General features: G+C 44.9%; 1 protein-coding gene across 2 annotated transcripts in view; it reads left to right on the plus strand.

The window, feature by feature from the left end:
* The window catches only part of NOS1AP (nitric oxide synthase 1 (neuronal) adaptor protein), a 523739-nt gene that overhangs the window by 498897 nt on the left and 11950 nt on the right, over positions 1-12892 (plus strand). For both annotated transcript variants that reach the window (XM_006887361.1, XM_006887362.1), the window contains exons 7-8: positions 10235-10401; positions 12014-12193. In XM_006887361.1, coding sequence (XP_006887423.1) covers positions 10235-10401; positions 12014-12193 — 347 coding nt within the window. The remainder of the gene's footprint in view (positions 1-10234; positions 10402-12013; positions 12194-12892) is intronic.

Raw genomic sequence — 12892 nt, forward strand, 5'->3', positions numbered from 1 at the left:
AGAGGGGGAAGCGAGCTGGTGGGGAGGGGTGGGAAGGGAGAAAATTGCGGCAATGAATGAATGGAAATCCAAAACCTCTGTAAAAAAAATTCTAAAATAAAAAAATAAAAATTAAAAAGAATATCCAACTTTCCTAATATTCGGGGTTCTCACATTCCATGTCTCAATCACTAGTATCTTTTTACAACTGTTCCTCCTCCTTTGTGTTTCCATACCTCAGTTCTCAGCTTCAGTTGCCATATATTCTAAGTGTGCTCTATTGTACATAGGGTCTTTGAAGGCCTGCTATTTCAGAAGTAGACAGCCAATCCCTCTTTCTAGGGTGTCTTAGTTTGAATTCTCAGATTTAGGACATTATCTGACAGACAAGCATTTTACAGAAATGAGCAGATGAAAGATATTTCCCTATTATAAAAATAACCAATAGATTAATAACCAACTGGCTTTCAAATACACAGGCCCTCCTCCAGGTCCTGTTGACTCTAAACAAGAGGCTTAAATAAAAATGCAACCAACCAAACCATCCACAACTGATCCTCAACCAAAACAAGAGACCTTTATAAGTGACCCTTATACAAGCTAACAACAACTGCCTGGTCATGTCACATTCACAGTTTCTGCTGTGCTTGAGCCTATTGTTACAGTCACTGTGTCAGTCCATTGTATTGAGCGTCTTTACCTGGTTTTACTGACCCTCTGCTTCACCAAGCACAATGCCTTTCTCCAGGCACTGAGCCCTGGAAACTTAATGTGAAACAGTATGTGAAACAGTGTCTCATCAGCTTTGTCTTCAAGGAGCATTTTGGCTGCTGGTGTACAGCAAGGCCACTCATGGTGGATAGGTTTCAGCAGAGATTGGAGACCAAGAGCAGAAGTAGAATTGGAGATCCACTTCTGAAATAGTTGACCAGTGAGCATGTTGGGTCTGTGGAGTGAGAAAAATAAAGAAGAGGAGTGTGTGCGATGGAAGGAGCCCTGGAGCAGCACCCAAAGCACCTGAAAGGAAGCTTGAGTTGTGCTGCTCGGACATCTGGGCTTGGCTTGTAACTCTGCTGCTTTGTGACTAAGTGATCCTGGGAAAATCACATAACATTTTTTCAGATCTTTGATGCTATGGATCTAGGAATGGACAAGTGCTTTTATCAGAGAAGGATGCCTACTTCCTTATTGTTGTTATTAGCTGCTGTCATGGTGGCCTCTAATTTGTGATGATTTCATGCCCAACAAGAATGTCAAACCATAGGGTTTTCATTGGCTGATTTTTAGAGAGAGCTCACCAGCTTCCTCCTTTGTCTTGATCTGGAAGCTCTGCTAAAGCTTATTCAGCATTCTAACCTGCTAGCCTCCAAGGGCCCACTGTGCCTGAGTTTCCATAGCTGGGAATTGTACTCAGATGTCCTGTATGGAAGGTGAGCATTCTACCACTGAAACACCACCGCCTCATTGTTGTTGTGGATGACTCAGAGCAGCTCTGTGAACAACAGATGAGAACCCTGCCCTGTCTCGTGCTGTCCTCATCGTCCTTCATATATGTGAGCCCGTTGTTACAGTCACTGTGTCAACACATCCTGCTGAGGATTTTCCTTTTCCACCGACCCTCCAACCTTCTGAACATGATGTCCTTCTGCAAGGACTGGGGCCCTTCTAACATCAGACCCAACACTTCATTTTCCTCAGCTCCATGGAGCATTCATTCTGACTGCACTTGCCCAAAAACATTCCTTTTACAATTTCTTTCTTTATCCTTTTATCATTTCTTTCAGTTGCTTCTTTTATCCTACTTCCGTAATTTTCCCCCCTTTTTTGTTTTTTTTAACTCTCTATAAACTATTAGGAACATGCTTCCTTTTTTCTAAATGCTTTACCCAGAAGCCTTTATTGACTCCCTTGGGATTTTTCTCTGTAATGGGCACCTTGAGACTCTAAGAATGGAACTATTGGTTTTCATTTAATGCAGTGTTTATCTTTCCGATGGAGCCTCTCCACTTGATGTGATGGCAGGCCCTCTATTGTGCAAAGGAGAGTTGTTTACCCTGGAAGAATTGGAAAGTAGGGAGATTTTGCTGTCTCCTTTGATGTCTTGTCAGCTCTTTTCCGTCTGGGTTTCAGTGGCACTTTTAATGATTAACTTTCCTTGTGTGTGCCTCTTCTCTCTTTCCCTCTCAAGGTGCCCGCCTTTCTTTCCTGCCACATTCTTTCTACTGTTCCCTCCCCAGGGGAAGATTTATCTTTTGTATCTTTTGGCAGCAGCTGCCGTTGGCCAGTCTCTGGGGCTGGGAGCCAGGGGGGGCCACCGCTCCTGTTCCGCTTGCCTTGTGCTGTCTGCCCTGTGCTGCTTCCCACACGCCTCCTGGACAGGGTTTCCCGGGAGAGAGGCCGTTCCCTTGGAGGTGTCCCTTCTTCCTGGGCTGCAAACAGTCCAACATGAATAAGGGCTCAGAGCCCTTTGGAAGAACAGAACTTCTTAAAATTAAAACCGTTTCCATCTAGACAGGTTGAGGAATATTTATTGAGTACATAGTACATTGTCTGCTGGACCTGGGCTTCCTGCTCATTCGGAGTACTTCCCCTTCAGACCCCTTCACTTCTGTCCTCCCACCTTACCTGCTCTTCCTCCCATCTGACCACCACTCTCTGATCCTTTGTTTGCTCGTAACTTTCCCCCCACCCCCTCGCCCCCCACTCCACCCTCTTAGTTTTACTTGCTTCCTTCCTTCAACAGATGTTTATCAAGTTTCCACTGTGTGCCTGGGAGTCCCTCAGAGGTGCACACACAGTTAATGTGCGCAGATTTTAATTGACAAGTGAGAGGTTCAAGTTCACTCAGAGGCAACTCAGAAAGAAAGGCTTAGCTGTCTACTTCTGAAAAACCAGTTATTATAACGGGTCGCCCTGAGATGAGATGGACTCCATGGCCACTGGATCCATGTGCCAAGATCGTGTCTGGTGTTGGAGATCCTGTGACGAGGATGACAGGATCCTCATGGACGAGGAGCTCACATTCAGAGTTGGAATGGAGGACGCAAACAAGCAAGAAATAACTTGATTTTAAAGTGTAAACACAGTGAAGAGAATAAAGCAGGATAGGATGATGGTGAGGGCAGCAGGGAGCGTAGGTGGGACTTAGGGTGGAAACAAAGCCTGTGGGAGGCAGTATGGTGTCACAGTTAAAGCACCAAGGCTGGAACCAGAGGAGCCCACTGCAAACCAGCTCCGACCTTTACCTCTTTGCTTGTCAAATGGCAACACTGCTAGTGCCCACTTCCAGCATGGGTCTAGGGCTAAATGAGTGGGTGAGTGTAAAAACCTTAGATTTGTGTCTGGAACACATAAGCACTATTTAAGTTGAAACTGTTACTGTTGCATTTGTCAAAGCAAGAAGAGACCATTTCAAGCACTTTTGGGAGCACGTCACCCCTTGTTCTTTTATCTAGCAAGCAATCTGGGTGGAAAACTTTAAAAAAATTTTAAAAACCTAAAAAACCATTTGCATTAGCCCAACAATACCTGTTCACTTTGACCTCGCTACACTATGCAGCAGGGGCCATTCCACACGCCTGACACCAGAGTCAGCCTTCACTGGTCAGCCCTTCTCTTGCCCTATGTCTGCCTCAGTGGACAGTGCTCTTCCCGTGGCCATGATTAATTTCACCTGCCTCTGCATCAAACGTAGCTACCCTACGTTTCTGAATCTTCAATCTTCCCTACTATGCTGACTTTCTCCCCAGTTACACATAAAGTCACATCTCTCTTTTCTTAAAAACAAAAGCACTGTGTTCCATACAGTCTTTCATTTATATTAAATTTTGTTCCTTTATATTGTGGGTTTATTCTATCATCCCCCCTTACAGTCATCCCACCAACAACTACTTTCATGAAAGCATGTAGCCAGCTACTTTATGCCTCATGTGCAGAATTCCCCTTTTAGATAGCCTTTTGCTGGTCTGCTCATTAAACACAATGTATATGAGTGATTAGAAAAATTTTAAAAACCACAAAAGCAGACCTTCCTTTAGCCTGTGCTTCTTCTTGGGTTTGGGTACCACTTTCATCTAATAGCCACCTTGTAGGACAAAGGAGAACTGCCTGTAAGGTTTTCTTGACTGTAAGCTTTGAAGAAGCACGTTTCCAGGTCTTTCTTCCAAACAACCACTAGGTGGGTTTGAACTCCCAACCTTTTGATTAATTATGAAGTTGTCAACCATTATCCCCCCCGCCCCCCCGTTTCCTCCATCTCCCCCTAGCTTGCTGCTTTTATCTCTTTCCTTTCCTTTGTGACCAAGGCCCCCTCATAATTGTTTATACTCACTTGTCAACATCTTTATTACCCCTCCACTCTACCTTTAACTGTTAGTTTCCTGTGATCTGGTGTCTGTTGTCCTGCCTGGCTTCCTGATGCTCTGCATGTTGTAGTCACTGAGAAGCTATCTGGTTAGCACGTTGGAGGGATTCTGTGTGCAGTATGTCTGAGGGCCCTCGTCCTTCACACCTTCCTTCTTCTCTGATAGCTGCTTTTTAGTACCTGATATACATTGAATTTTTACCCCCCACAAAAAATAGGCTGAAGTCCTTACCCCTGTACCTATGATCTTGTTTGAGAAAAAAAAAGTTTATTCTTTTCTTACCAGCTGGGACAAAGAAGTTAGGTGAGTTCAAGGCTCAGTTTCTTCTGAGCGGTGTCCTATAAAAAGGGAGCAAATATACAAGATGAGGACAGTGTAGAAGAGGAAGGCCCTCAATGAGATGAGTTGACTCAGTGACTGGGGTAATGGGGGTAGGTGTGTCAGAGACAATGAGGTTGGCACAGGATAGTGCAGGATTCAGAGCTGTTTCACATAGGGTCACTATGAGTCACAAGTTACTCAATGGCACATAACAACGAAGTAGAAAAGAAATGCAAAGGAGGGCAAGTAGTCACCACTTACTAGCAGAGAAGCCCACAGAGGATTTGGACTTTTTTTTCTATCAGAACTGTGAGGTAGGAAGAAAACAAAAATCTGTTCTTTACAGCCACCCACCTGGTCGTCTGTCACAGAGCAGCCCTAGGAAACAAAAGCTGCATCCTTTGCAGGCTCTTCTACTACAGGCCCCTTGGATGTTGGCATTGCTCTTGGTGCTTTTTTTGGTGGGCAGTCCCTTGGTTTCAGCTGACCTTTGTGTACAGACCAGAGCTTTTCCCTGAAATGTCCCTTCATTGTCCAGGGGTCTAGCACTTGTCTCCTCTGTGCTATTGCACAGACTTTTATACTTTCAGCAGGTTTAAAATCAAACTCATTATTTTATGGTCAACTCTGCTCCCTCTGAATTTTCCCTAAAGGATCATAGTCGCCACTTAGTCATCTAAGGCAGAAATTTTAATACTCATCCTTCACTTGCCCTGCCTTAATTGGCAGATAGTAGACCCTCTAAAGATCTCTCCTCTTTTTTTCTCTATCACTTCCCCCTCTATCCTTTTAGCTTATTTTCTCAAGTTGGAGCTGACCCCTAAGTGGGTTTTCAGAAGCTATACATTACACAGGAGGAGGTTACCTTTCTCTCTCCCTTGGAATAGCTGCTAGATTCAAACTTCCTGCCTTTGAGTTCACAGCACAACTCCTTACCACTAAGCCGAAGTCCTCATTATTTCTTACCTAGAGAATGAATTTCTGTCTGGTCCCCTGCACACCCATTCTCTAAATCCAGAATGAATTTGAAAGGATGAAAAATTCTTGGTGTTACTCACTCACTTTTCTTTCCTTTCTACAGAACAATTGCAGTGGTAGACACACCCCGAGTTCTGTTTCTCCAAGTCTGTGCCCTGCTTCTTCCTGGAACACCTTCAGTAACCCTCCCCTACCCCACCCCTGCACCTATCTTAGTCTCTTATTCCTTCAAAGCTTGTTTCCTATTGAGCTAGATGCTCATCCTCTATTGTCATGCACCATTGAAAGCAAATCAACCGACAAACAGCCCATCCATGTGCAGTCAGCTTTGATTCATAGCAACGCCATGTATGTCAGAGTGGAGCTATGCTCTGTAAGTCTTTCAGTGGGTGCATATTTGAAACGAGATCACCAGGATTCTTTTCCAAGGCACCACTGGCTAGCCTATCTGATAGGATCTAAAGAAGACTGTTAGCTAAGTGCTCATCTTAGCTGTACATGTGATAATTGTAGCCTTCCATCCACCGTGTTCCTTCGGCTAGCCCTGGCTTCATCTTTCCCAGACCCATTACTCTACTGGTCTGTACCTATTAGCTATGTTACATCTGTAAAGATGGCTCTAAGATGCTCTAGATGTAACCATTCTACAACCCCCTGCACAGCAGGAAGCCTCACTTTACAACAAGCTTTGGGCACTTTATTACCGCAAATGAAAGCGTTCAAAGATATTTTTAAGTTTATTTGTTTGTTATAATGTTAGTTTGCCCACTAAGGTGCACCTGATTCCGGCCATGGTCTTCTCAGTCACTTGCTATGCAATTGAGAGCTGGACAATGAATAAGAATGACAGAAGAATTGATGTCTTTGAATATTGGTGTTGGAGAATAGTGCTGAATATCCCATGGATGCTGAAAGAACAAATAGAAACGTATTGGAGAAGGTGCGGCCAGAGGGCTCCTTACAGGCAAAAATGATGAAGCTTCCTCTCACATACTTAGGACCTGTTGCTGGGAGAGGCTTTTCCTTGGAGAGAGACATCATGCTTGGGAAGGTAGAGAGATGAAGGTGGGAAGGAAGACTCTCAACCAGGTCAATTGATACAGTGACTGTAACAATGGGTTTGAGGGTGTCAGAGATCGTGAGGATGGCACAGGATAGGACAGGGTTCAGATCTGTTGTTCGTGCGGTCACTAGAAGTCATACTCTGCTCGATGGCACCTAACAACAAGTTAGTAAGTTGGTTGGTTGGTTAATTCGTGAGTTTTCTGACTCCGCTAGGAACAGAGCTAGAAATTAAGAGATGTCTGGTCTCAGTGGGCTCCTAGCACAAGCATATCCAGACTCCCTGTGTCTGGGTCTACTGAACTGTCCTCACTGGGCTTTACGGGTTGGCAGCATGGCTGCTTCTTCCTATAGCCCACTTCCCTGTTTTACTGCCTGGTCATAACACTGTCTTCTTCATCTGTATTCATTAAATGCCTTCTTTGTGCTAGATCCTTAGGAGAGAGATCAAGAAGGCATGGCATGGTCATGGCCTCAAGTAGAGGGCAGAGAGACAGATAGGCAGATCCAGTACCATGTGGTAAATATTAGAGGCCCCACTCCTCCTGGACATCTCTCCTCCCTGCCTGCAAGACCATCCTACCATGCTGTTGTCTATTCAGATATGCAAAACCTCCTGCTCAGTTCCTCCCACCTCATCTACCTACTGAAAAGTGGCTCAGGAGTTATCCATGAGCCTGCTCGCTTCCAGGCAGAACCTCTCCAAAGCCAAGGAAGTTGCTTCTGAAGACAGGAAGGTGGTGGAAAGCAGGCTTCAGAGGTGTGGCGGGAGGGAAGTGGCTGCCCTCTTTGCCCCCTGCCTCAGATTTGCAGAGGGACAGAGAGCCGTCAGGTCTTCTCCAGCAGGCCACAGCCCAAGACCATCATTTTGGTTGAGTACCTTTCCAACCCTAAACCCAGGGATCTCCCCAGCACCTGGAGTAGTCCAGAGGAAAACCAAGCAAACTGCTTACTTTCCTAAAAAGCACACTCATTTCCCTAAAATACTTGTATTTATTACTTGTATAAACTTCTTAGGATAATTCCCCTCCTCCCTGAAAGCAGGCTTTTCTCACAGCTGCAGCCTGCTTCTCGGGGTGGGCTTGAGGGTTAGAGAATCAGCTCTCAATATTTTTCTCTTAGATTAATCTGTTCGATCTTATACTTTGGCGCTCAATCTCTGGAAGCCTTTAAGAAATGTAATTGAAGAGGGTAGTGATGAACGTAATCCTGAATGCAGTGAAAGAAAATAATTCCTTTGAAGTGCCAGAGAAGTATCAATTGTTTGCGTAGTCTGAGAAACAGAGATAAGGAACGAAGAAGAAATGATTATAATACTTTGATATTAAGCAGTACGATGTGTGTATAATCACAGAGTGTATATAGTCACTGTCATCAGGAGAAAGGAGCCTAAACTAAGTAGGAAGCAGAGAGTAGATGAGGAAGGTGTGCAGACCAGCGCCCCCTGTCTTTATTCCCTTCACTGGCTTCTGACTCCAGGCCTCTTCTCCAGTTTCTAGTCTTGGAACAAGAATCAGAGTCCGGCTCTGAGGGGTGAGACGCTGATACTGAATTAGAATAGGGGCCTCAAAACTCCTGCTCTTAGCAAACCTGCCTGCCCATCTATCTAACTCAGTTCTGATTTTACAGTTTATAAGATTGGGGCACAAGGAGCTAGATGATTTGGCTCTTCTCCTGAAACTCATTCGAAGCACGGATGAGGAAGCCCTGCTCCTCGACACTCCCAGTTCAGGGCTCTTTCCCTCAGCTGGATTCCATTCCTGGTCTGGGCATGTGGTGGGAGAGACCGTCACCCTCTTCTTCCAGGAACCCTGTGCTCTTTCAATATAAATGTCATGCTAACCTAGTAAAGCATTCAAACCCAGACCCTTTGTTGCTGTTGTTGTAGTTGTTTTGTGCCATCGAGTTGCCTGCGACCCATAGTGACCCTATGTATAGCAGCTCTGAAGCCTGCCCTGTCCTGAGCCAGTCTCACTGATTCTGACATACCTACCCCCACTACCCCAGTTACTGTATTAACTTTTATGGTTTAAAAAACCAAAAACAAAGTGCCCTTTATTTCAGAGCCTTAAAGATTTTTTTTTACCATAAAAGTTACTGTTTACTTAAAATTAATGAATATGCAACAAGCTAAACCTTAAGCTCAAAAAAAAAAAAACAGATAAGAAACAACCCAACCAGACTTCACAATATGGTTGTTGTTGTTGTTGTTGTTGTTAGGTGCTGTCAAGTCAAGTATGACTCAGAGCGAGCCAGTAAACAAGAAATCCTAACCCTGTTCTATCCTGTGCCGTCCTCATACTTCCTGACACACAACTACCCATTGCAGCAGTCACCGGGGTCAATCCACCTGGTTGAAGGTCTTCCTCGCCTTCACCAACCTTCTACTCTTGCCAGCATCATGTCGTTCTCCAAAGAATAGCCCCTCCTAGCAACATGCCCAAAGTATGTGAGTGGAAGCCTCATCATTCTTAACTCCAAAGAGCACGCCGGCTGCACCTTTTCCATGACATATCTATTGGTTCCCTTGGCCATCCATGGAATATTCAGTGCTTTTTTCCAACACCAGAGCTCAAAGGCTGTTTTTGTTTAATCACAATATTTGGAGAGAATATTTTGTCCTTAACTGACATTACTCTTCTGTCATTTCTTCCTGATTTTTTTTTTCCTTTTTACTGTCCTTCAATTGTTACTGCTAATTTGGTCACCTACATATTAGATTGATTTTTTTTATAATAAAATTTTTTATTTTAATTGTGATTTTCACAAAAGTTTACAGAAAAGTTGGATTTTTATTCATTCATTGTTGCACAGTATCCTCCTTCCCTTTCTCCCCTCCCCTTTCCCCAGTCCTCTCTGCCATGTACCTGTTATTCTGGACTGTTGTCTTAATATACTTCTAAACAGTTCTTTCCTTTATCTGTTCTAATACAGTATTCATTATCTATCCACTCTTTTCCTATTCTCCTCCCAATCTCCCAATCAGTCCTGCCTTATCAATAAACAAATGGATAGAAAAATGATGGCATATTCATACAATGGAATACTATGCAGCACTGAAAAAATAATGAACTTGTAAAACATTACACCACACAGGTGACCCTGGAAAACACTGTGCTGAGTGAAATATCTCAGTCACAAAAGGAAAAATACTGCATAAAAAGATTTTTTAAAAAAATATAGGAGCGTCTGACTAGATTGAGAATTCAGCATTCTTGAGTGAAAATGTTCTAGAGCTAGACTTGAGTACAAATACAAATAGTTAAGCACTGGACTATAGTCAACTTGTAGCAGAAACAACCAAGCATTCAGCTGTTAGCCTAAAGGTTGGTGGTTTAAACCCACCCGGAGGCACCTTGGGAAACAGGCCTGGTGATCTGCTTCTGCAGGGTCACAGCATTGAAACTTCCCTGCACACGTAGGGCTACCACCTGACAGAATTGACCCAGCAGAAACAAATAATTACTGGAAGATAAAGCCCCATTCTTAACTTCACCATTTCCTTCCCTGCCACTCTTCTGTCTCTCCAGGTCGCCAGCTCACCGGAGCCGAGAGGGCCACCACAGCCACTGCCGAGGAGACTGATATCGATGCAATAGATGTCCCACTTCCAGGGAATGATATCTTGGAGTTCAGTCGAGGGGTAACTGACCTTGATGCTGTTGGGACTGAAGGAGGAGCCCACACGGACTCCAAGGTAACTAAGAGAGGCCCATCCAAGGGCTCTGCACATGTGTGTCCCTGCTGCCTGCTAGAGCAGCCTGTGTCACAGCCTCAGCCACCACCAGCCATCTCCCAGACCCTGCAGGCTCAGGCACTCCCCAGCACAGTGGCAATGTCTGAGCACAGGCCCTTTCCGTGGAAGAGTCTGACTTCTAGGACTCAGCGGGTGCTGGCTCAGCTCTACCATGTGCTGGGGTGCTTCAGAGCTGAGGCTGATGTGTATTGCTCTCCCACAATCCCATAATACATTTGACCTCCTACTTCTCTCTAGCACCCTTTGCTCTTAAAGGCATCTCATGTCTGCAAAGTGGTTTGCAAGGCTTATGCTTGCATTCCCACACACAGAATGTCTTGTAGTTTAATTAATGGAGCAAAGTGTGTTTCAGCTTCCCTGCCTATGGCTAGTGATTGTAAGTCTTAATACTCCTCTATCATAGCTCTGTGGAGTGTGAACATTGGTTCACTGGATGTTGGGAGCTGAGAGACAAACTTAGCTTTTATCACCTCCCACCTTCACATCTTACAGAGGCCATGTCTGAGGCCCAAAATAGTTCCTTACTACGTTCCAGATTAAGAAACTAAACACTTGAGACCAAATTGTAACCTGAAGATCAAAAAGAAAGACAGAAACTAGAGGAGAAATTACTACAGGCTGGCCCCAAATGTACCACTCTTTCCTGATCATTCATGCCTCAAGCCAGTGCATCAGAAGTTTGTTGAGTTTGCAAGTTTATACTGTTCAGAATGACTTGTTGGATAATTGTTACTCAGTTTGTTCCCCTCCAAGTGGCAATAGCCATCTGTGGTTGGGTGCCTCCTTCATGCATTGTCTGGAGAAGAACCAAAAACAGAGCTACCAGAAACCAGTGGAATGATGGGATAATAATAATGATAATAATAATAATATTCCCTGCAGTGGAATAATGCTGTGTGGAAGCAATGGTAATAGATGTGTCCAGTTGGGAAAAGGAGATGGTTGGCGACAGAAACTCCTCTCTCAGTCCTTTGTTGCTTTTATGTCCACACTTTCTCCTCTGGTGAGTTTCACCATGAAAGGAGGCAGTTAAGGGTTTGGGGAGCCTCCTCCCACATGACCACTTCTTCCTTCTTTGTCAATGCATCAAAACCTCCAGATTTTGAAAGAGGAAGCCCTAAAGACGCAACAATGTAAAAGATTAAATCTGCCCCCTTCCTCTTCTCATAGTGGATTGTAGGTCACTACTTTTGTAGAAAATAGATTTCTAGAAATCTAGAACCTCCAATGATTAAACAATATGGCCTAATTGGAAGCCAGGACTTGAGATGGACCAGTATCAGCTGAGGCATCATCATTGCTGTCTCCCATCACACAGAACCAGTTTTTGGTGTGCTCTATGTGATTTTCCAATTCTATGGTCCTAGCCTAGGCTGTTACACTATCTTCTCCCTTTCTGTGGGAACCTCAGCATTTCCAGCTCTGTGTTATAAGGAAGGCATTTCCCTGAGGCCACCTTTACACCTGGGTCTGCACAGAGAGTGTGAGCTACCTAAAGATGGCACTTACCCACATGTCACATCCTGTTGTCTCTTCCCCTTATTCCCTCCAGGTTTCACCTCATCCGCAGGAGCCTGTGCTGACAGCTTCACCCAAGATGCTCCTCCCCACCTCTGCCTCGAAGCCACCGGGCTTGGGCTCTGGGACGCCACTGTCCACCCACCACCAGATGCAGCTTCTCCAGCAGCTCCTCCAGCAGCAGCAGCAACAGACGCAAGTGGCTGTGGCCCAGGTTCTCCTCAGCCTCCTCCCTACTTCACAGGCTCCACTCTCATGGGCTTGATGCGCCTTCCCTAACCAGGGGCTCAGGGCAGGTTTAAAACCCAGGGAGCCAAAAAGAACCGCTCATGCTATTCGATCATCGCTTGTTGGGGACACTGGGAGGCGGGAGGGGGAGAGATGGGGGATGCAGTTGAAATGGAAAGAAACATTCTTGGTTTCCCCACGTATTCCCCGCTCTGAATCGGGCTTGGCTGGCTTGGCTGGATGTTGTTGGATGACTTGATCTTACCAAGGAAAAAAGATGCACACAATTCCACCTTTCCTCCTCTGCCTTATTTTCCTGGTGTTTGAAATGAGGAGGGTTGCCTTTCGAGTCAGGACAGGTGTGACTTGTGATGCCATCCTTAACAATGCTTAAAATGGGAATTGATGCCAATGTCCCTTGCAAACTACCCTGGTATCCCAACCTCCTTGCCCCTAACAGACTTCCAAGCCTCCACCCATGATCCACCTAAATTCCAGGCAGTATTTGGTACAGTACTGGCCTTAGAATTCATTAAAGTGGTATTTAACAGAAAGGAATTTAGGGATATGCTTTGAACCTTGATGAGAGAAAATGGCTTACATCTTGGGAACAACGTGTTGTTTGAACTTCAAGAAGTTGTTGACCTCCAGCTACTCTGGAGGGCAGAGAACTGATTTCTCATGC

Source organism: Elephantulus edwardii, unplaced genomic scaffold, assembly GCF_000299155.1.
Source record: "Elephantulus edwardii isolate Elephantulus edwardi_28Jun2011 unplaced genomic scaffold, EleEdw1.0 scaffold00057, whole genome shotgun sequence".
Taxonomy (NCBI): Eukaryota; Metazoa; Chordata; class Mammalia; order Macroscelidea; family Macroscelididae; genus Elephantulus; species Elephantulus edwardii.